At 35.8% G+C, this 25,806-nt stretch overlaps 1 protein-coding gene across 1 annotated transcript in view; it reads right to left on the bottom strand.

The window, feature by feature from the left end:
• Window positions 1–25,806, bottom strand: part of WDR72 (WD repeat domain 72) — a 205,527-nt gene that overhangs the window by 157,498 nt on the left and 22,223 nt on the right. The window contains exons 3-13 of the mRNA XM_033436956.2: window positions 24,960–25,066; window positions 18,923–19,001; window positions 17,656–17,830; window positions 16,918–16,994; window positions 15,763–15,882; window positions 14,621–14,766; window positions 14,143–14,239; window positions 7,688–7,829; window positions 6,819–7,064; window positions 4,341–4,561; window positions 1,638–1,833 (exon numbers count right to left, since the gene is read on the bottom strand). Of these exons, the coding sequence (XP_033292847.1) occupies window positions 1,638–1,833; window positions 4,341–4,561; window positions 6,819–7,064; window positions 7,688–7,829; window positions 14,143–14,239; window positions 14,621–14,766; window positions 15,763–15,882; window positions 16,918–16,994; window positions 17,656–17,830; window positions 18,923–19,001; window positions 24,960–25,066 (1,606 nt within the window). The remainder of the gene's footprint in view (window positions 1–1,637; window positions 1,834–4,340; window positions 4,562–6,818; window positions 7,065–7,687; window positions 7,830–14,142; window positions 14,240–14,620; window positions 14,767–15,762; window positions 15,883–16,917; window positions 16,995–17,655; window positions 17,831–18,922; window positions 19,002–24,959; window positions 25,067–25,806) is intronic.

The following is a 25,806-nucleotide window of genomic DNA, read 5'->3' as shown; positions in this document are numbered from 1 at the left end:
CAACAGGGATGTACTGTGTAGCACAGGGAACTCTGCTCAATATTCTGTAACAATCTAATTGGGAAAAGAATTTGAAAAAGAATAGATACATGTATATGTATAACTGAATCACTCTGTTGTACACCTGAAACTAACACAATGTTGTTAATCAACTATATGCCAATATAAAATTAAAAGTTTAAATAAATAAATAAATACATACATGCTATCATAACCATTAAAAAATGCAGTTGCACACATTTATAAGTGTATGTGTTTTACAGATTCATATTTCACTAGCACAAATCAAGATTTTGCTGCATTTTTAAATAATATTAATAACAGTTAACTCTTACTAAAGACTTGGCATCTACAGGCTCTGTTTACAAGAATTGGAGGTATTTGTTAATTTAATCCTAATAGGAAGACAAGTATTATTACTCCTATTTCATAGGTGAGCAAATTGACAAGCAGTGAAGCCAAGTTATTTGTCCAAGATCATACAGTTTTTGCTTGCAGGTCCTGGAGGCAAGTCCAGGCATTAGAACCTATTTGATCCATTATACTCAATCATCACTCAGGTTGATAGATTACCTAAGAATTCTAAACTCTCTTAATCTTGTGAATATGTGCAAAGAACAACGGGGAGGGGGGCCTCATATTGGTTCACCACTTACTAGTGTGTAACCTAGCACACTTACAGATCAGAGCAACAAATTCCTCATCCATGCAATGGGGTATAATACCGCTTCTACCTACCCTAGAAGTTGTGATAATCTAATGGGAAATAAGCATGAGGCCCATCAAAGCTGTAAAGCAAAGCACAAATGTAAGGTGGTATTATCTTGCATCCTCCGTGTACCATCGTCATTAATACATGAAAGTCAAATGTAAAGAAAATAGCAATTATTTTGGTGAAGTATGGCTCTAAACTATTATAAGCTATCCAGTCTGTTCACAACGCCCAGCATAAAGCCACCACTGATTAATCAATACAAATCATGCAATGGTTTCAGTAAAATGTATTCTCCAGGGCACTCCCTTGACTCACATTCATTCATTTCCTCGCTTTATTTGATTTGTTCCCAGCATTGGCCTGAAATGTGTTACTCTCAATCTTAAGTTATACAGTAAAACTTTCTGAAAAACTTAAAAGTTCAAACTATACATTCTCTATGCTCTGACATCAAAAGTTCAATGGAACCACTCAGTTTTCAGTTTCTCTGACTCAACATTTTGGAGTTTTGTAATTAATTATATTCCATTATTACTGATCAACAATTAGCTCAAAATGTTGCTGAGATGGTGAGTATGCTGAAGAAAGCAGAATTCAATGACTGAGACTAGTAGTAGGACACTAAATTTCTCTCTTGTTAATAATTAAAGTAGATAACTTATGTTTTTATTTATAGCTTCCAGAAATATCCGGCTCGTTCCTGTGCACTGCTCTGTCAGGTAATCATCAGTGGGTTAGGATCTGACTTGGGCTGTTGTGTTTATTTTCCATACACACCTTCAAACGAAGCCATTAAATGCAGCCCAACCAAAGGTAAAAGCAAGTGAGGGCATCACCGTGTCTTTTCTGGAACTCTCCACCCAGCCAAATGCTTTCATGCATAAAGATATAAAGGATGAAAAGGGGTAAAATTTCAATTTACCTGTCTCAATTTCCCAGATGTATACAGAGTCATCTGCACATCCAACAATTAGAAAGTTCTCGACGGGATGCCATTTTATCATCTTCACAGGGAAAAGGTGCTTTCGGGCGCTCAGGAGGTACCTCCTCCCCTCAAGGTGAAGGAGAGCCACGGAATGGTCACTGCACACACAGCAAATTACCTGATGACTTCGTAGCTATGAAAAAAAAATGGCATTCTTTGTAAGCTAATAGTCAAATGCTTTCTTTAAAATTAAATCAGATTTTCCCCCCTAGTAACATAAGTTTTTGTTAAAATCCCATTTACAAAATGACAGTTCTGCTTTCTCTAGCACCTATCCACATAACACTGCACAGGGGAGCTTTACAAACCAAGTAGATTTTAAATTCAAAGACCTATTAGGAAGGTCAAAAGACACAAGTAAAGAGGAGAATTCCAGGCCAGATCTACTTATAAGATAAATGAAGGACTTGATCATCACTCAGCAGATTCAGGCAGCGAGGCAGACATCGGAAATAATGCAGAATAAAATAAACCCCAGAACTAATTTGTTGCCACAAAAAGAAGCTATTTGTAGACACAAGCTTAGGCCCAAGGGTATCATGAGCTGATATCTTCCACTTAGAGCCTCAAAATGTGATTTGGTGCTGTTCCCAGAACTATACAGATTCTAATCCAAACAGGAAACTCAGTGTAGACACAATCTAAAAGAGGTAAGCATTAGATAGTTCCAACTGAATGTACAGCTTCAAAGACACAGGGACCAAAAATAGTCTCACAGGACAAAGATTCTTAAGATACTTTCAAGAACGTCAGCATGTGGTTACCTTCAGCATAGTTTAGGACAAAGACTGTTCTTGCTGGGTGCCGCTGAGGCTCATCTAGGAGAGGTTTACAGGGCAGCTTTGTGCCTCACCACGAGGTCCATGCACTGATCAGCCCATCTGTGGGTATGGCTGGGGTGTGGTGAGGAGGGGCAGTGGGTAGTTCCTCTGCTATTTTTTTCTTTTCTAACCATCTTGCTATGTCGATGCTCCTACTTTGACTAAGGCACCTGGCCAGACTTTCATCTGCTATGTTAAAAGCATCAGCTAGGGTTCCTGAAGAATCTCCCAGTGCCCATCACTGACCTCTCTCTGTGGGGCATTGGAGAACTTGTTACTTTTCCTAATACTTGTAAAGGAGACTACAGATATTCTGAGGGGGGGAGGGGGGATCACAAAATGGCAGGTGTGATATATGGGGAGCCTGGACTTGTAGAATGGGGCACAGATGGCATTGCCCCCCAACTATTACCTCCTGGAGAACCTTCCTGACCCCCAGTCTCTAGAATAGACAGCCCAGTGTACTTCAGGAAACTCACACACACCTACAACACAAGAGAACACACATAACACGTGAACACAGATCCTATGGCCAGGAGTAGACGTATACTAGAGACCCACACTAGGCCAATCAGATTCTCTTTTCTAGGCGTTTGAAATTGTAAAGCTAAAAGAAATCATAGGAAGAGGCAAGAGAATGGAGCAATCACAGAAAAGCAGACCATTTTGGAGCAGTGGATTCAAAGAGTAACCTTGGTTTCTGAATTTAAGTTCCACTGTAGGTCCTTGCTGTAGTGCTTTGTCTTGGATGCCTAGGGATTGCCCCTTGTGCCCTTTCAATAAACTCCCTTTTTATTTGACTTTGAATGTGTCCTGATCCTTGGAGTTAAATCATCTATGACTGAGGCAGAAGTAAAAGGGGTCAGGAGTGGAACTGACTTGGACTACGGTCCTGGGGCTAAGAGAAAAAAATTTTTTTTTGAAAAAGGGAGAACTTCAGGAATAAAAGATATATCAAGGTATCCCAAATCACCACATAGTTTTTTTTTTGGGGGGGGGAGGGGTCACTTAACTTTGTTTTACTGTTTTGGTTAATCATTTCTGTTCCTGAAATACTGCTTTCATTTTTTCTTACTACAAAAATACAGTGCAAGTTTTCTCTGGTTTTACTTTGGAACTGATTTTTCATAACATTACTATGGAGAAATAATGTTTACAAGTCAATCAACTAGCTTATAAACTCAGAAAACTCAAAACTTGGCTGTCCATATTTTATCAAAGATATCAGCTTTATGAAAGCTGAATTTAAGCTGACATTGCATGAGAAAATTATACCTGAAAGTATATCCTTTGCTCAGCACAAGGTAGATGCTCGTAAATTTGTTAAAGCTCGTCATTTGTTAAATAAATGAAAGAGTAAACAAAAATCTATTTAAGAAAAAGAAAGTGTAACTATCATTATTATTATTAAATTGTTGAAGGCAAAAGTTAATTTTAATTTACAGTTCCTACATATTTATTTTTCCATTGAGTGTCCATTACTTTTATTTAAAAAGAAAATTCCATTAAAAATTAAGATGTAGAACTAGGGAAAAAAAAAGAACAAACGTATAAGTACTTAAAGAGAATTAACTGACTTTTGTAAAGCCAAGAATTGATGAGACCTTTGCTTTAGAACCAAATTATCTGTATAAGCTGTAAAAATAATAAAATGCATAAAATATAAGAAAGGAATTCATAAAAATCATCCAGTTATATTATGGTTTTTTCTTTTCTGTGGAAATATGGGTTATTTTTCCTTACATTTTTTAAACATTCTGAAATGTTATATGTATAACTTAAATTTATGTGTTACGTTTCACTCTTTATCTTAACTTACTTTGAAATTCTCTGGTGACATCAAAAGACTCGTTACTAAACCAGCTTGCAAAAAGAATTTATGCAAAATTTCTTCAGTAAAGATATCCCACAAGATGACCCATGAGTCCTGGTCCCCAGACACCAGCCAACTTTGGTCTAATTTTGAAGAGAGACCATGTGGATAAAGCAAGGAAGTAACACTGTGGTGATGGCCTTTGAGAACTTTCTGAGGAAGGGAACCTGGAAAACAATCAAACATCAAATAATAAAAAAGAGTTATTTTTGTTCAAGAAATAGTCCAGAGATTTTCTTTTATAAATTTTTAATGTAAGGAAACTACATATAATTAAAGGTAGGCAGTTGACTAAGAAAATTAATGAACAACCCTTGGATTCTCTCAAAAGGCAAGTGCCTATTATAAGCCAGGTCGTGCTTTTGATGGAGCACTAAATCTGGTTGTTCAAAGTCTATTAATTCTTTAAGGATGTTAGCAAGTTACCAATTCCAGTGCCATGAAATAGCAAACTCTGTTCTAAAAGAGTGAACAATTTATACATTTTGTCTCTATAAAAATAATCTCAGAACACTACTGCTGTCCTTTAAAACAGCATGACCAAGTCTAGTATAAAAGAAAAGCAAAGTTTCACGGAATATTTTTGCTTTAAAAGATATTACAGATTACCTAGTTCCACCATTTTGTTTTACAGATAAAAGTATCTGAGGCTCAAAGAGGTTAAGTGGCTTGAATCCAAGTGTGAAGAAACACAGCATAATATTTAAGAGCACAGCTTTGCTGTTAAACAAATCTGGCTTTGTTTTTTTCGGTCTATCACTTACTAGATGTGTCACTGTGGACAACTTGCCTTTTCCCTCTAAGCCACAGGTACTGCATCTGAAAAAGTGGGATAATAACAGCACTTACTTCACACAAGACTACTGTGTGGAATAAATAAAATAATGTCCATAATTTCTTAGCACTGGCACTTGGTAGGAACCTAGGTGTTTCATACCATAGCTGTATTAGAGCACAGGCTTACTGACACCCAGTTTCCACACTGCTTCTTCCTTCATTATTAGCTAAACCTAAAAAAACTGGAGAGGACCACAGACCACAAACTCTCTTTATTTACACTGAAAATGAGTCCCAAAGAATCATTATTACTTCTATTCCGTCAGGTACCTTCTCACTTTATATCCACTAGCAAACCAAGATGAATATTAATTCAGATGCTAAAGCTCAAATGTAGGTTTCTCCTTGTTTTCAGGATAAGATAAATCAGCCTAGATAAAATATGCTAAGGTCTTAAGCTTTTTTGCTAACTTTTAACAGCAGCCATTGAGATGTAAAGTGATGTATTACCTCTCCTTGCTTTATTGCTACTCACTCCTCTATTTCAGTCAATCACTGAATCACTGAAAAGTTAGAACATTTAGTAAGTAGCCAAAGTAAGCTGAGAACAGCAATAGGCAATGTAACAAGTTTCATATTTTTTTTTTTTAATTGATATTTGGTCTGTCAGGACCTTGTAGTCTAGTAGGGTCCATACAATGAAAAGTGGTATACAAATTTACCTACACAGCCCCAAATCTCAATCACCTCCTATATTTCTTTCCTTTACATAAGACAACTTATTGCATAATGGTCTTTATTTAAGAGATTTTCACTGTTGCAGTGCACAAAGATATATAAGAACACATTTACATTTCATTACCAAAAAAATTAAAAATTAAAACAGGAAGATACCACTTTCTCCTGATTGGCAAATATTAAAAAATTGAATAGCACAGTAAGTTGGCTAAGGCTTGGGGGAAAAGGCATTCTCATACATCTGTGTTAGTGGACACACATGTATATTGATGTACTTTGGAGAACATTTTAAGATATATTTTCAAAATTAAAAATACACATAAAGGTTGATCTAGTAATTCTACTCCTGGAAATTAATACTATACATATACCTACATATATGTGCAAAGATAGTTAATTCTGCATTGTCTATAGTAGCCAAAGACAAGAAAAAACTTGAACACCCATCATAGGAGATTTTTTAAATTAGAATTCAATCATTATTAATCATTTAAAATTAAGTCATAAAGAATGTGCTCAAAATATTTTATTAAGGACATTTTAGTAAAGTGTGTAGAATGTGGTTCTATTTTTATAATATAATTAAAAGAATGTATACTGCTCTTTTGTTATATGCTTATATATGCATAGGAAATTTCAAAAAGTGTATAAAGAAACTTATTAGCACTTGCCTTTGGTGATCTTCCTGGAAGATCAAAGAAGGAGAGAAATGTATTTCTCATTGTATAACCTTCTGTTTGACTTTTAAAAAAAAACCTATATGTGCGTTTTACTTTAACATTAAAATGTGCACAAATTTATTAGCAAATGCCTGTAATTTTCTTAAGCTTCAGCAATCTTCTTAGTATAGCTTATTAAAGTTGAAGCTTAGGTAAATTAAATAAACAGGGTCAAATAAAATTCAATGACCTTTTAGTAAAGAACCGCCTTCTAGAAGTCCTGCTTTGGCAGCATTCAAAGCCTGTGTAATGAAAATTGTCCCATCTTCACAGCCACATATTAGTTTATCAAGACTTGGAACATACTCTGATGAAGTGACAACCACAATTCCATTCTCATCTCTAAACCCAGAGAAGTAGTCAATAATACTTTGTGACATGGTATGATGCTTATCAAAATTATCTTGAAGGGTCCAGGTGGTAGTTATTGGTATCTCTAAAAGGAAAACACGTAAGGGAAAATTTGGTTTATAAATTCATCATAGATATAGAAAATATTATCAAGGCACCATACTTTGGGGAACATGGAGACTCTTTTGCCATCCTAACAGTATGTTATAGGCAGAAAAGTTCTGCCATCCATTGCTTTCACTCCAAATGCTATTTTATTGATTCTTTCTCCCTCAAGGAGCCTCGGAAGAATAGATGTGTATTAGTGCATTCATTTTAGACTTAAATCAACTGAAAAGAACGGAGAAACTCTTTTGAATAGAGAAATTGGTTGAAAAGGGGTACAGGATATGGACATGACAAATTCAAAAATATGAATATGGTCTATCAGTCTATCCTATATTCATATTGTCAACATTCATTTCAAGTCAATAAAACATCATTCATGTTAAGTTGATGTTAATTTGAATTACACTTGTTGCATTGTTGTATAAGATCTATAAGCATCATGTTTATACTACTTTTATGTTAGCATCTAATGCATAGTGGTACATGAGAACTTTTTCTTGTTTGTTGACTCATATTACTCAACTTAGAAAAAAAAAAACACTGAGTTAATTATAAAGTAGTTCTCAGAAGACATGTGATTAGAAATAGAAATTGTCTTACCTTTAGGAGAACCATCAAACTTGGATACAGGAACATCAGGGATGTGCCACAAAGTAATTCTTCCTGAGACTTCTCCAGAGAAAAGTACCTTATAAAAAGGCTCTTTCCTTTCATTCATGTAGCCCATAACAAAGGGAAGGCTCTGGTCCAAATAAAAAAGTTAGCATTTATGTAGAAAAAATATCTTCAAAAAAATCTATATAATGGCAGCCACTGTTTTTAAATGAAGGAACAAGACTTCATAGATGAACTAAATTATTTCCATTTATTTCCCACTGTTTAAAAAATTTCAAGTAAATTAAGTGAAATAGTCCTCTTACTCAAAACAAAAAAGTTTTTATGAAATAAGAAGCAAAGTCATCAGCTAGATTTCAGAGAGTTAATAAGAATAGTTAACATTTATTGAACATGTTCAGTGTATGTATTACGTATACTGTTAGGGTCTTTGCATGTATTCAGTTAAGTAGTCCTCACAATAATCCTGTGAAGTTGGTACTATCATTTTCTTCATTTTACAGATGAATAATCTGAGAGGGAAGAGGTTAATTTATTTAAGGTGATATAGATGGCAGTGGGCTTTTGAGTCCAGTAATTCTGACTCAAGAGCCCACGTCCTGATGACAGTGCTGTACTGTCCACTGAGGAGGTCTGATTTCTTTATGATCCCTTCAGTTCCAATTGTCAGTTAAAATAGCAACAACTAATATTTGTGTGGTAATTTTGTGGTATTATTATGCTTTCTACTTTCTTTTGACCATTTTTCAGATTTAACATACTTGATTTTAAACTTCCCAAATGGCCACAAAGAAAAATGAATTCATAACTTACATAGATAGATAGATAGGTAGATAGATAGATACTAGTAAAAATAAATGTATAAGTTATAATTAACATAAGTATATTTATATATATAAATATATAGTTTTGTTGTGGCACAGTATGAATATTGGGTACCAGAGCTCTTAAAGATACACTTTCACTAGTGAATGGGTTCAGAATCTCCCTAGTACCTCAGTGCAGTGTAGAGGTTCTTTGGGCAGACCTGTATATAGAGATTACACACAAGGGATCAAAATGATTAAGTGATTAGAAAAACAAAAACAAAACCCTCTTTTGATGTACAAATAAAAGGCACCCTGAAAAGAAAGCCAACTGCTGGTGCTAGAATTAAAGAAGCCTAAGAAAGTGATAGTTTCTAGTCAGAAAGTACATGTTTGAAGGTCCAGACTTAGTTATTTTAGTGGAAAAATTCTATAATGTATCTCTAGAGAATATTAAGGGCCCAAATATTGCTACATTTAATCCTTACAACAAAGCTTCGTAGTAAATAAACTTTATTATTATTTCTGTTATAGAGATAAGGAAACTAAGACGAGAGGAGAATAAGAAACTAATTCAAGACCAAGATATGTAATCCTCTATAGTCCCAAGAAATGAGAGCATTGAAGAAAAACAGTTCCAGTGAAGTGAGTTCTCTGAATAATATATATTTTTTTAAAGATTCAGAAGGCACTTTGGGGTCTTATACTTCTCAAGGCCACCATTTTTGTAGGTGTTAGAAATGGTACAATAAAACTTGGTTAGATTGGCTTCTGAAACTCTCTCAACCTTTGGGAACCTTAAAATTGAGTAGTACAGCTCTCTCATGATTTTGATGAGGATGACGCTCCAGAGAGGCTGGGTGGTTACTGAAGTTGGCTGCAGCACATCTCCTCCCTCCCAGCAAAATGTGCTGCCCCTACAGCCCATGCTCCCCATACGCTGTTACTCCCTCTACGCTCACTTCTGTACTACCATTCCTCACTTGCTCACACCCACTCCTTGACACCTCAATCCTCCTCCTTTCCAGTGGTTTCCTCTCTAGTTCACATGAAAACTCCCTCAAAGCCCCTTATCATGTGATTCTGATTTTTCGTCACAGTACCCAGTACCCATCACAAGAAGTACCCATCCTCCAAGAGGTATTAAAATAGTCATTAACAGTGAATTACGTTTCATTAGGTCCCATTTGTTTACTTTTTTAAAATTTCCATTTCTCTAGGGGATGGGTCAAAAAGGATCTTGCCGTGATTTATGTAAAAGAGTGTTCTGCCTATGTTTTCCTCTAAGAGTTTTATAGTGTCTGGTCTTACATTTAAGTCTTTAATCCGTTTTAGGTTTATTTTTGTGTATGGTGTTAGGGAGTGTTCTAATTTCATTTTTTTACATGTAGCTGTCCAGTTTTCCCAGCACCACTTATTGAAGAGACTGTCTTTTCTCTATTGTATATTCTTGCCTCCTTTATCAAAGATAAGGTGACCATATGTGCATGGGTTTATCTCTGGGCTTTCTATCCTTTTCCATTGATCTATATTTCTGTTTTTGTGCCAGTACCATACTGTCTTGATTACTGTCGCTTTGTAGTACAGTCTGAAGTCAGGGAGCCTGATTCCTCCAGTTCTGTTTTTCTTTCTCAAGACCTAATGAAACTTAAAAACTTTTGCACAGCAAAGGAAGCCATAAGCAAGAGGAAAAGACAAACCTCAGAATGGGAGAAAATATTTGCAAATGAAGAAACTGACAAAGGATTAATCTCCAAAATATATAAGCAGCTCATGCAGTTCAATATCAAAAAAACAAACAACCCAATCCAAAAATGGGCAGAAGACCTAAATAGACATTTCTCCAAAGAAGATATACAGATGGCCAACAAACACATGAAAGGATACTCAACATCACTAATCATTAAAGAAATGCAAATCAAAACTACAATGAGGTATCACCTCACACCGGTCAGAACAGTCATCATCAAAAAATCTAGAAACAATAAATGCTGGAGAGGGTGTGGAGAAAAGGGAACCCTCTTGCACTGTTGGTGGGAATGTAAATTGGTACAGCCACTATGGAGAACAGTATGGAGGTTCCTTAAAAAACTAAAAATAGAACTACCATATGACCCAGCAATCCCACTACTGGGCAAATATCCTGAGAAAACCGTAATTTAAAAAGACACATGCACCCCAATGTTCATAGCACTATTTACAATAGCCAGGACATAGAAGCAACCTAAGTGTCCATTGACAGATGAATGGATAAAGAAGATGTGGCACATATATACAATGGAATATTACTCAGCCATGAAAAGAAACGAAATTGAGTTATTTATAGTGAAGTGGATGGACCTAGAGTCCGTCATACAGAGTGAAGTAAGTCAGAAAGAGAAAAACAAATACTGTATGCTAACACATATATATGAAATCTAAAAAAAAAAAAAAAAAAAAGGTGATGAACCTAGGGGCAGGACAGGAATAAAGATGCAGACGTAGATAACGGACTTGAGGACACGGGGAGGGGGAAGGATAAGCTGGGACGAAGTGAGAGAGTAGCATTGACATATATACACTACCAAATGTAAAATAGATAGCTAGTGGGAAGCAGCCGCATAGCACAGGGAGATCAGTTTGGTGCTTTGTGACCACCTAGAGGGGTGGGATAGGGAGAGTGGGAGGGAGATGCAAGAGGGAGGGGATATGGGGATATATGTATATGTATAGCTGATTCACTTTGTGATACAGCAGAAACTAACACACCATTGTAAGGCAACTGTACTCCAGTAAAGATGTTAAAAAAAAAAAGACTCTTAAAAAAAAAAGCAAAAAAAAAAACCAATTATCTTGTGGTAAATGCCTGGATTCAAATCCTGGTTTTAGCACATACTAACTCTATTAAAAGAGCCAATTACTTGATTTAGGCAATTTACTTAACCTCTCTATATCTCATTTTCTCTAACTGTGAAAGAAGGCTAATAAATAAAAGCACCTACTATATGGGATTACTGTCAGGATTAATGAGTTGATAAAGGTAAGGTGCTTAGTATGGTTCCAGGCATTTGGGACATACTCAATAAGCAGTAACCATTCTTATTATCCATTCTCAAAACAAATGAGAAACTCACTCGAAAGTCCATTCCCAGACTCTGGGGCCAAACTGCCTAGGTTCAAATCCTGGGAATTAACCTTCCTGAACATCAGTTTCAAAATGGGGTCATGGTGGAAACTCGTGTAAATAAGGCAGTGCGTATGTTTAACGATAATAAGGACTGAAAAAAAAAGTTACCCATCATCATCGTCATTGTCATTACTCTTAGTTCACGCATCCAAATTCCTTATCTGCAATCCTCAGGCTGTTTCTATGCCATCTACTCCTACCTCAACACTGCTATCTTACTCCACAGCTAAGACCCTGGGAAGCCCAGTTCCTCGCCTCAGCAGCCAGGACCCCTACTACAAGTTTCAGCGATCATCAGCTATGATTTCAAGCTAGGGAGACTTTCCTAAAGCTGTTGGAATGAAGGAGGAGTCCCCATTTTTGCTACTACAACTCCATCAGCAGGTAAGTTCCTGGCATCACATGAGAACATGTTACTGTCACACACTGGGATTTAATTCTATGGCATCACTCCAAAAAACATGTTTACAGAGCATAATTCTCTAAGTTCGTTGTATCTATCAAACTCACCTCCCGACACCATGAAAATGCCTTCATTACCTTGTAACTGCATGAAACAGTAAGAAGTCTTATATTTAGTGAGTACTGGTGATGTTTTGAATAGGAAGAACAAGGTCTGAATTTAGTTTCTTGGCCGGATAAAGGGCAAGCAAAGGTCTACGGATGAGTAGACCAGCTTCTTTCTGTTTCAGATTATTCTATTCATTTTCACTGGCTTCCAAGTACTTCCCACTTTTAAGATACAGAAACAACTGTGGTTGTCTAAACAAGAATTATACATCGACAGAAGACTCACAAATCTATGCCTTCACCTTTTTTTTTTTTTTTTTTTTTTTTGCGGTACGCGGGCCTCTCACTATTGTTGCCTCTCCTGTTGCGGAGCACAGGCTCCGGACGCGCAGGCTCAGCGGCCATGGCTCACGGGCCCAGCCGCTCCGCGGCATGTGGGATCTTCCCGGACCGGGGCACGAACCCGTGTCCCCTGCATCGGCAGGTGGACTCTCAACCACTGCACCACCAGGGAAGCCCTGCCTTCACCTTTTGAGACACAAAGCAAGGTGGCTTCCCATAAGATTAGTATTTTTTTAAGTTAATTTGTAATCGCTTTTCTTTTTCCTCATAGTTATGTATAGCATTGATATTTGCAGTAGACTAGAAGCTCCTAAAGGACATTTTTATATCTAGCTTTTAGGGCAAACTGTGCTTTATAAAAATGCATTCGGGAGCTAAAAAGGAAAAAAAGGGCAAGTCCTTTAAAAAATAACTTAAAATGCCTTTCTGAGTAAACCACAATAAAGCTTTTGTGATCAACAGCAAAACAAGGCTCTATTGCAACCCACGAAGGACTTTAGAAATAGTGTTCCACACCATAACTCTAAAGTTTGCCTATGCCCTAGTGGCACTTGGAGTTCTAATTTTTGGCTGACAGTCTTAATCAAGTTTTTGCAACAAAACCTCACAGATATGTTAAAGAGGTGATACTGAACCATAGGATTTGCAGCAGCTATGCTGCCTAATTAAGCAAACCATCACTGTAAAACGTAACATGCTTCGTTGTTTGACACATCAATAATTCAAAACTCCTCCATTCTCCATGAAATACCTTTTTGGATAATTAACTGATGACTAAGTCCAATTGGTTAAAAAAAAACACTTTCATTGACACTAAAGTAAACTAACTGCTTAAATTTTCAGGCTTCATAGAGTGTCAAAGATATAATTCAGTCAAGTGAAAACCCACAATTACATCCTCAACTCTCTGCCAGGAATCATAGTTACATTTGTTGTAACAAGAAAATTTATTCAGAAGAATAGCTAAATGCATGTGAAAAAGATCTCAATATCCAGTTTCCTTAAGAATAAAAAAAAGCAGGATATAAGCCATTTGATAAACTTTAAAAAATGAAGTAGATACATCAAAATGTTAATAACTTTGTATCAAACTATCTGTTAGAAAGGTCAGTGGAAAAAATGTGTATGCATATATATATGGTGGGGGAGAGAGAGAGAGAGAAAGAGAATGAGAGAGGGAGAGGAAATAAATACGGCGAATGGTGACAATTGGTGAATCTAGGTAAAGGGTATTTGACTGGTCATTGTACTATTCTTACAACCTTTCAAATATTTGAATATTTTCCAATTAAAATAAGTAAATATAAAAAATAAAAATATTCATAGTGAATATGTATGGTGGTAAAATTAGAAATTTTAATTCTTCCTTTTTTATCATTTATAATTATTCCATAATAAATATGTATTGTTTAGTTAAGCAGACTTAAAAAATAGCTTTTCTAAAGGCAAAGTTTTCTTCAGTAGCCATTAACAATTAGATTTAATTTTCTCGTTAACAACTTGATGTGATTCTTCAATTCAATTTTTTCAAGCCAGACTCTGTTACAGACAAAGCAACACTTATCTGAGAAGTGGAGTGAAACAGCTTTGAGGCACTCATTCTTTTCTTGCATTACCTTATTTTCCTGCACAGAAGTAGAGCACAGTAAATGAGGATAAATGGTCTCTTTAAGCACTCTTCCATCAGCAGGGTATATGCTTTTTGAAAGCCCACTGCATAGTGAAAAATAAAAAGCAAAGTTTAGAACTTTGGGGTTCTTTATTCGTTTTTTTCCCCTCCCACTTTCAAAAGCCGGATGGTACCATTCAAGTTTCTAAACTCTAGTTAGAAATTGTTGGGTTAATAATTACAAGTGACTTTTTGAAAACCCAGCACCAGCTGTACAAGTTATACATGGTTAATCTCATTCCTTCATCCCCTGCTGTTTTATACAAAGGCTGAAGCCTACCAAGCCCAGAGTAAATCTTCTAGTGCCAAAGTTGTTTTGTTCTGGTTTTTGATCATGGGCAGCATGTGGGGATTTTTCCATAATAAACCTCCCAAAGTTCATTTTCTACCTGAATGTTTTGTATGCCGCTCCCATCTGAGCCCACCTGTTCAGCAGCTGATAGATATAACTGTGACCATCTTCTGTCCAAATGATGATTCTGTGAGCAGCAAGCACCTCTCCACCAGCAAAGAACTGCCCGCTCCCACTAACTTCAGTCCAAAGAAGAGAAAAATCACAATAATCGTAAACCTAAAATACAGAATGAATGATGCCCATTAACAGAAGCTTCCAATCTAGTCTACCGAGGAGAAAGATAAATTATGCTTATCAAGACTATTTAGATAACAGTGTTAATGCAACAACATATTAATTATTAATATTAAGTATTAAGTATCATAACAGGCCACACTATACTCATAGACCAAGATAATATTTCACTAGTACTTATTTTTTCACATTTATCCTAGGTAGGTTTCAGTGGACAAACCATCCGACAGTATCATTCCAGAATGTGCCCATTACGCACAGAGACCAAAAATCCCAAATTTTCTATGCAATTTTATTCTTTCCATATGTATAGTCAAACCTGAACATTTGAAAAATTTATTACACACAAAAGAAGTTGATACAGTAGAAATCCTAAAGTACATGCTGAACCATCTACTTTACATTTTAGTTCAAAAATATAAGCCTTTAAGTAAGACAATATAGTTTTATTAACTGAGCCAAGTATATGAAACATTAGAGAAAAAAAGGATGGTATCAAATGATAGTAACTTAGCTTTCCTTTCTTCTTGGAGATGTCAGTGAATATATTCACAAGAAAAGAATGTATATAGTCCCTAAAAACAAATGTAGTGACAAAGCAGAAAAAGAAAAAAAATATAAAAATAAGACCAATGTATGTAGGTGAAACGTATTAGTTTTCTTTTTAACTATAAAGTGCAGGCATCAACTCTTTAAAATAATCTGAGACAAATGCTCACTATTATAATAGTTTGTTATTAATAAAATTAGGATATACTTTATATATACAATATCCTGGGAAGGAAAATTACCCAGTGTAGTGAGAGGAAAACTGATAAAATTCAGTCATAAAAGACAAGTAATTCCCTGCTGCGGTAATAATATTATAAAAAGTTTGTATCATATTTAAAACATATTCTTATAATTGTTGCACTGAACAAGATAAAAATCAAATTACATTTGTGTATCACTGGTACTTATTATGTTATTTTATAATACCTTCCAACATTTAGAAAATACCACCAGTAGAAGTCTCTCTGTATACGTGCAAAATCGTATTGTCCGGCAGTTCAGGGAATTAAGAAATTTGGATTCCTTTTCATAAACATCTTGCTTTTCCTTCAAAAGGAATAAAAACGTTTTAGTACTAGTTCTAGTTAATTTATATAAAACTGTATTAGAAGAATGCTCCCCTCTAAACCTGAAGTAGATCACACTGTTATTATAAAAAAGCACCCAACTTTCCTTTTGAGTTTTCTGAACTAAGAAAGTTACTTTGCAAAAGAAACCATGAAAAGGAAACCCACTTGAATTCAAGAATTCATTATATACAATCATTCAACAAACATTCTGTCGGGAAATTTGCTGCAGGATACTGAGAATATAAAGATATGAATAAGTTACTTTCAGATATGGCAGAAAGATAAAACAAAAAAAAGGAAAATAATTTTTTAAAAAACCTTTGCAGTATCTTAATTGCTAAAATAGAAAAACAAACAAAATGTTTTGAAAAGACAAAAGCGTAGCCAGCACAGAACACCTACAATACTATGTTCTCAATAAGTTTCTGATAATGCTGGGTGTGTGTTTTTTGGGCTCAGTACGCCAACACAATTCCCAGGTTTTCCCAACCAAGAAATTCTGAAGGATAGTCCAGAGTATGGGGCAGTTGAAACAGTTCTGTCAACCGCACAAATTCTATGACTGTTCTTTTGTCCATCACCTCGACTTGTAGCCTGATGCCAGGGAGCAGGTGAATATACTGGACTCCCAGTGTATGTTACCCCCATTGCCATAGCTCACAAAGAGCCAGAAGAAATGGGGTCTTCTGCTGTAAGGGACAGAGAAATATTCCACGATGAATTTTTTAAATTAAATTATAATCAATGTGTGTGTGTGTGTGCGTGCGCGCGCATGTGCGTGTAGATAAAAACATTTGTATACATACAGAGAAAAGGTTGGAAAGATACCATGCAATCGTTACCAATGCTCACATCTTAGAAGAGAGATAGGGAAAAAGTACATGGACGTAAAACTTATATACTTCTACATTATTTGGACTTTTAACAATGAGAATGTAACACTCTTATAATTTTAAAAATGTTAATACATATGCTTGAAATTGGAGAATAAAGGATAGTTTCACAAGCCAACCTGAATTTTGTTGATAGATGAAGAGAGATCCCATACTTTGAGCTCACCAGCTACTGACACTACCAAGAGAGAATCTTCTGTAAAAACAACAAAGGTCATATATAAGCTGACCACTGTTATAACTGGTTACTCTAAAGATCATTTCATAGTCATTTAAGGATTATGCAGGGCATGTAGGTAGAAAATACTCAGCTGTTTTTTTAAATAAAAAAGTAAACATTTTAGATCACATTCTAAATTTGTTTTGCAATTTCAAAGTGACTCCCATGTAAAAGGAGAGCACCACTAAAAGCAGAACCACATTGCAAACCATCACGCTGGCAATACTAATTACACCTTCCTATTTCAGAAATAAGTAAGGAGCCAGCCTTCCCTCATTACAGGAACTGAATTCTCTTCATTACTACATCCAGGAGATACAGCAGGGCAAATCCAAGAGTCCTGTTAATCCACAACAAACACCTGCTTGTCACTCTTAAAATGTATCAAAGCAGAACTGGGTCATGGAAACACAGTGTCTCCTCTTTCCACTTCCTCATGACCTCTTGCTGACTTTCCAGTGATTTGAACCACTGGGATGGATGTTCTCAGTTTTTCTTGATCTGGCTTAGAGAGCTATCCCTACCAGTAGGTAAACATAAAGAAGCATTCTGAACTCTTGCCCAGTAATTTAACAAATAATTCAAAGGTGATATGTTTATATGCTGTCTCTAGGGTTAGATAATACCTAACTCTTACCTTGAATTCTCATGGAGTGAACAATGCACATGCAGTTGATCCAATCCGGAGACTGAGATGATATGAAAGTGTGAATAATAACCAAACTTTTGGCATCAATTATAAGAACATCTTGATATTCTCCACAACACAGAAGCCAGCCTTCTCCTATCATCCGGAATGAGCAGTGGTAATACTATGCAAATTGAATTCAAAGGAAAAGTTTAATTATCACTAGCAATTAACATAATTTTGGCTGCGGTGAAGACTTCTCTGGATTTTAATTTTATCATCTATTCAACTAAGGTATTAGGCTAAATAACAACTAAAATTTCTTTTAGTTCAATTATTCTACACTTCTGAAGTGTTAATTTTGCCGTTTATCTGACTTGCATTTGGTCATTTTTCTGGAGAAGGGGACTCTTTTAGGAAGAATTAATCTTATTCCAAATCATGGAAAGCTCACAATTATATTAATTCTGAAATGCTATGTAGAACTGAACAACAAAAACCAGGTTTCTTACCCTAGCAACACTGCTGCATCTTAAGAAGAAATAAAAATGTTTGAAAAGCATTTGAGGAATTTTTGTGCCAAATAAATTTTGAGAATGGCTTTTATTAAAGTTTGAGTAATATAATCTACCCTTGACAAGCTCTCTCGCTGTTCAGGTTTTGATCCCAGAAAGGAGTTCATGAATGTTTCAATGCAAGTCATCAATGCTAAAAGCAATGCATACAATATAAAGAACCAGTGTCAGTACCATGGAATCATGCGACTACCATACGTATGCTTGGAGTCCACATACCAAAAGCCCAAATCTCTTTTAAATATTGGGAAGTTATTATAAAGATTAAAGCTGTGCCTCTTGCTCTGTTTTCATAAATAAGAAATTCAGAACCTATCCATCCAAAAAAGGTTTAAACTGGAAGCAGAAAAAAAAAACTTTTTTGCTTTATAAAACTGTATGTCAATAAAATGGAATCATTTCACGTGTGTGTTTTGTGAGTGTAACTAAGGAAAAATAAGGAAATTGTTTTTCAAATTCGTCTATGTTAGAAAGATACAGAAATAAGAGAAAGAATAAGAAAAAAATTGGTTGAATAGTTACTTTGGGGAAAGAAAAATGCCAAAAATAACAGATGATAACTGACAGTATTCTATTCTAATGATAAAAAAAAATTCAAGAAAATAATCCCTCTAAAGACATGTCTTTAAATGTGTGCTTAGCAAATGCTCTGAAGGAGCTGTAGCATCTGGAGATGTTCTCAAGGAAGTGAACATACTTACACAGATTGCAGTGTGCCTGTAAGGAAGTGTGGCCTTCTCCACGCACTGTCCATTGGTGACATTCCAAACACACATCTCCCTAGCAGAGATAACTTTGTATTATTCTCTGTCATTTCCACTCAATTGGCTGGAATAATTTTTGTGCCACCAAGTTTTTCTTTAGTGCTGCACTTAAAGGTAGCTTGATCGTTTATGTGGCTTTTTGTTACAGATTACTGGGCAAGAAAATGTTGTGGTCATTAGCAGGGATGACATGCTGTATCTATGTCTTTTTGTTTTGGTAATTACACCCTGCCACCAGCCTACAAACCTTACTTGAGTGCCAACCTGACCTACAACAAATTGTGGGGATGCAGCTATCACAGCCTGGGAGAGTGACAGTACAACAATCTTTCTATGGAAACTGCATCTTCTTGAAAATCATTTATTTTATTGAACTTAAACTACATATTCTGAAAAGCATAATACATCAAGTGTTGCATCTTCTGGAGCTCAGGTATCATTTTTATAAATATAAACAGTGCCACCAAGAGGCCACATTTGGTGTATCATTGATACGCTTTATTTCTTTGCTTCTGAAATCCTGAAACCATCCTTGCCACTAAATTGTCAGAAAATTCTCATTGTTTAGAAAACTCTGACTTGGTTACATATATGTTACAAAGATACAGATACAGTTATGAAATACAGTTACAAATACATCCAGTATAGGGCAGTTTAAATCCGTATGATTTCAGTTCACAAAAACCAGAATGGCTGTTTCAGAGTTGTTTGGTAATATTCTTCAGTTTTGACAGTTTCAACACACAAGCAAAATTTTCCAAGGAAGAAAAATGAAAGCTTTATTGGCTTTAAGGGAGAGCTGCTATTAAGAAGCAAAAGACACGGACCAATAACGGTAAATGCTATATGCATTTGGTGTTTGCAGGCTTTGGGGGTTTTATTAGCCAAACACTGGAAATCAATCTTTAAATCAATGGTTCTCAACCTAGGCTGATTCTGCCCCCATAAAGGACATTTGACAATGCTTAGAGACATTTTTAGTTGTCACAGCTAGGAACACGATACTGGCATCTAGTGGGGAAAGGCCAGGGATGCTGCTAAACATCCTACAACACACAGGATAGTCCCTCACAGCAAAGAATTCTGCCATGGTCCACGATGTCATTAGTGCTGAGGTTGAAAAACCAGGTCCTAGATATAGAACTAAATATTCATAGTGATTTTATTTCTCTCTGTTTATATCCAACTGTATGCCAGAAAGGATTTGAGGTAATCTGAGAAGACATGCAACTCAATAAAACGGGGAAAGTGTGTGTGTGTGTGTGTGTGTGTGTGTGTGTGTGTGTGTGTGTGTGTGTGTGTGTGTATATATATATGTAAAGAAATGGAACTTTAAGCAGCCATCAATATAAAATTTTAGCTCTACAAAAAATTTGAGTTTATCAGTGTGGTTCTCAGCTCTAGCTATGCATCAGGAATCACCTGTGAATATATAAAAATTTCTCCTCAGAGATTCTAATTTCATGGCTCTGTGTTGTGGTCCTGGCATGTGGGGTTTTGCAAAGCTCCTGGTCAGTTAACCTGTTTCTAGATAACTCTATCTCTAAACCAGTGGTTCTAAAACTCTGGCTCTACGTTAGACTTATCAGGGAGGTTTTTAAAAATACTGATGTCTGGGACCCAACCCAGACATCAAGCCAGACTAATTAAATCACAGTTTCTAAGGTTGGAGCCTGGGCATCAATAAAAGCTCTCCCAGTGATACTAATGTTTCTAAACTCTCTTGGATTCTAATGCCTTCCCTGTTTGTTTGCTTATCATCTTATTTTCTACCTTAAATTGGAAAAAAATACAAAAATATCACATAGTAAAAATTGACTCCCTGCCAATCAATTCTATTAAAGAAAGAAAAGCAAATTTGTTGTATATCAAAAGTAGCATTGGCATTTTAGCTGGAACTGCTCAGTTATGTATCTAATAGGAAGACATGAAAATTAACTGTTAAAATGAACATTGTTCTTTTTCTTTTCAAATGCTGTTCCCCAACTTTGTACATAGATTAAATCACCTTCAATTATAAAAAAATAATTTAACAATTTCCAATTTTTTTTTAATTTTTAAATTTCAATGGAAAGAAAATCACACAGGAAAAAATCCATAACATATAATATTAAAATATTATTATATTCCCCCTAAAAACTCCTTGAGAAAGAGCCTTTCTTTCTTATTCAACTGTACATCCCCACTTGAGCGCTTCAATAAAAATTCGTTCAGTGGATACATAAATCAGTCACTACTCTTTCATCCACTTTCTATCTCTCAAAAATACACTGTTTTGGGCTTCCCTGGTGGCGCAGTGGTTGAGAGTCCGCCTGCCGATGCAGGGGGCACGGCTTCGTGCCCTGGTCTGGGGGGATTCCGCATGCCGCGGAGTGGCTGGGCCTGTGGGCCATGTCCGCTGGGCCTGCACGTCCGGAGCCTGTGCTCCGCGACAGGAGAGGCCACAATAGTGGGAGGCCCGCGTACCGCAAAAAAAAAAAAAAAAAAGTACAGTGTTTTCTCTTGGCCCTATTCTTATTCTCAGATTTGTGTGCTTATAACACTGTTATCATTTTGCTCAAATTTTAATGAAGCATCTAGAGGGAAAGGAGATACATATGAATGCTTGGTTTGCCCTCTTGAATTACAAGTCCATGACATTCTTCAAACTCACTTTTGTCTTCAGTTACACTTTTGGGTTTTCTTTGGCATTCTCAAGCTCCCATCTTCTTATGCGCATTTCTTAAATGTTGGTTTTCCTTAGTATCTTAGGCTTTCTTACATTCTCAAATTTCACACTCTCTCTTGATGAGTCATCTACTCCCATGACTGCAGGCACCAACTATATGATGTTGGAAGCCCAGACCTATTCACTGGACTCTAGATTTCCACATACAACTAGTAATTAGATGTTTCCACCTGGATGACTTGCAGGACTTCACACTCCTCATACTTAAAATGAGGCATAACACCTTCCCTCCTTTGTTCTCATTCTCAGTGAATGGTATCATCACCAATGAGTTTCCCAAGTCATTCTTGAACTCACACATTCTCTCACTGCCCCAAACGTGGGGTACCCACTATTTCAAATATTTTCCTCTAAACCAGCAGCATAGCACTCTCCAGGAACATGTTAGAAATGCAAGTTCTTGAACCTCAGCCCAGACCTACTAAACCTGTATCACCGGGAATGGGGCCGAGAAATCTGTATTTAAACAAGCTCTGAAAGTGGTCCTGATGCAGGCTTAGGTTTGATGAACACTATCCTAGAAGACTCTAAGGCTGGGTGCCTGCCTGCCTCTCTCTCTAGTATCATCTCTTACTGGTAGTTGGAAATTTTATTAATAGTAATAACTCTCTTTATCAATGTCAAGCCTTTTTTGCCTTAAGGTTTTATTAACTATATATATTTATTAATATAATGCTAAAATGGCTATATTAACATTAATTTCATTAGTATTTGCCCAATAAATCTCTTTCCATCCATTTACTTTTAACTTTTATATATCCTTATGCTGTTTTTGTTTTTTAAATTGTCTGACGATCTTTGTAATTTAACTGATGGGCTTAGTCCCTTTACTCAATTGAGATTACTGGTTTATTCAGGTTTATATCAATTACCTTATTTTGTGCTATTTGTCTCATTTATTATTGTCCCCTTTAGATTAAACAACATTCTTTTTCTTTTTTTAAATTGGAAGTTATATATTCTGTTTCTTTCATTTTTATTTCTTTTGTCTGTTCTCTTAGCAGCTACCCTGGAAATGTCAGCATGTATATCTAGCTTAAAGTCTAAGGTTAATCACCATCTTTACCCACCTCTAGAACACCAGAACATGTGGAGTCTGATCACTATGCTTATGATATGCAGTTGTTGATTAGGATTTTGTGTATGTGAGGGGGAGGTGGATGGGAGGTACATATAAACCATATTGTAATATAACCTGTGCTTATTTAAATTTTCTAAAACTTTGCTGGGTTTTGTTCAATATTCCTTTTTCCATCACATCTTCCTTCTGAAATCATTATTCTTACTGAAAAACATAACTTAGAATTTCTTTACTTATAGAGGGTCTGTTGGCAGTGAACACTCTCAGTATTTGTCTTAAATATTACTGTTTTGCCCTAATTTTTTGAAGATGTTTTTGCTAGAGATATAACTCTAAGTTGATAGATATTTTCTCTCAACTTTTAAAAGATATTTCACTGCTATCTAGTTCTCATTTTACTGTTAAGAAGTCAGCTCTCAGTTTAATTAACTTTCCTTTAAAAGTAATCTGCTTTTTCTCATTGCCTACTTTCAGGCTCTTCTCTTTTTCTTTGGCATTCCATCATTTCAACATCAAGTTCCAGGTGTTTATTTCCTTTCATTTATCCTGAAATTCACTGGGATTCCTGAATATTAGGATTTTTGCCTATAGATGAAGTAATACTAAGTGAAAAAAATGAAAAACTAAGTCAGGAAGCAAGTCATGATCAGCATGAATCTGACAACGTTGGAAGCAGAAATGCTAAGCCAACGGTCACTTCCTGGGACTTTTAAAAGCTAAAAAAAAAAAAAAATTGTTACTTAGGAAGTAATAGGTCGAGCCTAGTAATTTTAACAACTTTCAGCAGATTGAATTAGGATTTGCTAAGTATGCAGTAGCTAAAGTGTAGGTACTGCCTAAGGAGAATCTCATAGATGCAAGGTGTCAGACCCCAAAGAAATAGACTTCTAGAAAATTCAAATCATCTTGGAAAAGGAAGACCAACCAGACTCCTTGGCTCTTTAACAATCATATTTACAGAACTTATACAGCTGAATTCATCTATCATCAAGAATATGTCCATTAACTCCTAGTTTCTTTTTTGGAGCTAGACCACTGTGGACAAAAACCCCAAGGTGGAACTCAGTTATACTTTTCAGATCTGTTTCTCACTCAGCTTTTAATTTTATCAACTGTGCCAGTAGTCTCAGAAAAACTAACCATCCCCCAAATTCTCTAGATTGGGAATAAATATCTCAGCCTATGTAGCAGGCTTCGAGGCAGCCCTAGTGTATGAAAGCTAAGCAGTTGTTTAAAAAGAATGTACTAGGACATTTCAGTTTAGCTTCATCCAAAGTTCAATCTCTCTAAGTATAACAATTATGGCTTTGCTATAAGCTATGAGAATAGGTATCTCTTTGATGTCTGTATCACTAGCCATTTTGTTAAACTATTCCATTTTTAAAAGTTGGACACTTGATTCCTCATTCTTCTTTTGGGTCTCAGAATTCTAAGCCATATAATTTCTCCTTGGGTTAAAAACAAAAATGGAGGAGATTCTCTTATTTCAACCAGCAACCCAATCCCTCATTCACAAACACGTGCTGAATGGATTCCGCATTCTTGAGTATACTTTGGCAAACATCTCATCAGCAGAGTAATTCACAGTAGCTCTTCCATCAGTGGGGCTTTTTCCTACAGCTAAGTCCTGTTTCATTGGAACAAACCTCCTTCCATGAAACTACACCCAGATCACTATGTTCCTTCTCCTTCTCACTCCCACATCCCATTTACAAGTGAGTCCTCTCCTCTGTTTTAAAATGATATCAGACAAGTGTACAACATAAAGATCGTAACTGCTGAATTGTTTCACGAAACTATGAAGGCTTGCATGGATTTGCTTAATAGCTCAAAGTGAGTTACTACATGAAAAAAGCCACCCCCCCGACTTTTCCATTTTCAGTTCTATAATAGGTGGCATTTGCCAACATCCTTTACACAATGAGGCAGCCACAAGGCCTGATACACGTTGGGATGTTTAAAGATTGGGAGTCATAGTACTGATTACTTTCCTTGGGACTGTCACACAAGTTATTCAACCATTCAAGATCTAACTTTTCCTATATGTAGAAGGAATATGTTAATCACTAAAGTTTCCTTCAGCCCTAGAATTCTGTATCCCATCAGAGTTTTTAAAAAGGGAGAAGGAACAGAAACAGGTGCACAGTTCCACATATCTTACCTACCCATTTTCAGCAGCACTAACTATGAAGGGCTGTTTAGAGAAGTCTCTCGCTCTCGCCAAACACGTCACCGAAGCTGAATGACCAAAAAGAAGTTCTTTGGCCGAAATCTGAAAATGATGAGGGTAAGTTTTTAAGTAGCTGTAAACTTTTTAGTAGAAGAATATAACATGACATTATATAATTATTCATAATTCTAATTAGGAATGCTGTTATATTACGTTTTTGCTGTACATAAGTTTCAGGAAAACTGATATATGGCATATCAAAATCCCCAGGATAATAAACTTCTAGGTAAAGGAACTGTGTTATACACATTTTTTTTGGTTTTGGTTTTGCATCTGTCATGAAACCTAGATGATTGCTGGACCTGTTTTACAACATCTAGGTTTTGAATACAAATAAATCAGTGTTGACATTTATTACGCACAAAATGTGCCTCAAACAATAGTAGCATATTTATGTGCAGATTTCAGAATTCAGAAATGAGTTTACAAAATAATGCAGAGAAAATATTAACCCTTTTTGTAACCATTATAACGCCTTATTTGAATTCCTGCCTCAGAAATAGTAAAAATTAACTTATCAACATTAGAAATAAAATTTTAACTAAGCCAACTTAGTTAAAATGCCATTGCAAAATGCCAACTTTTTCTCCTATGTGTGAATTTTAAAAATGACACCAAGGACTAATTCTTCCATTATCTCATGTGTGAAAGGAATCTGTTCCTCATAATCCAACCATAACAATAAGAACAAATTATTTCATAACATAATTGTTCTCTGCCTTCCTCTTATTTCTATATTAATCAGAATTATTTCTTTAAAAGATCTGTTATCAGAATAAAGT

Source organism: Orcinus orca, chromosome 2 (assembly GCF_937001465.1).
Source record: "Orcinus orca chromosome 2, mOrcOrc1.1, whole genome shotgun sequence".
NCBI lineage: Eukaryota > Metazoa > Chordata > Mammalia > Artiodactyla > Delphinidae > Orcinus > Orcinus orca.
This window is presented reverse-complemented; position numbering and strand designations above follow the sequence as displayed.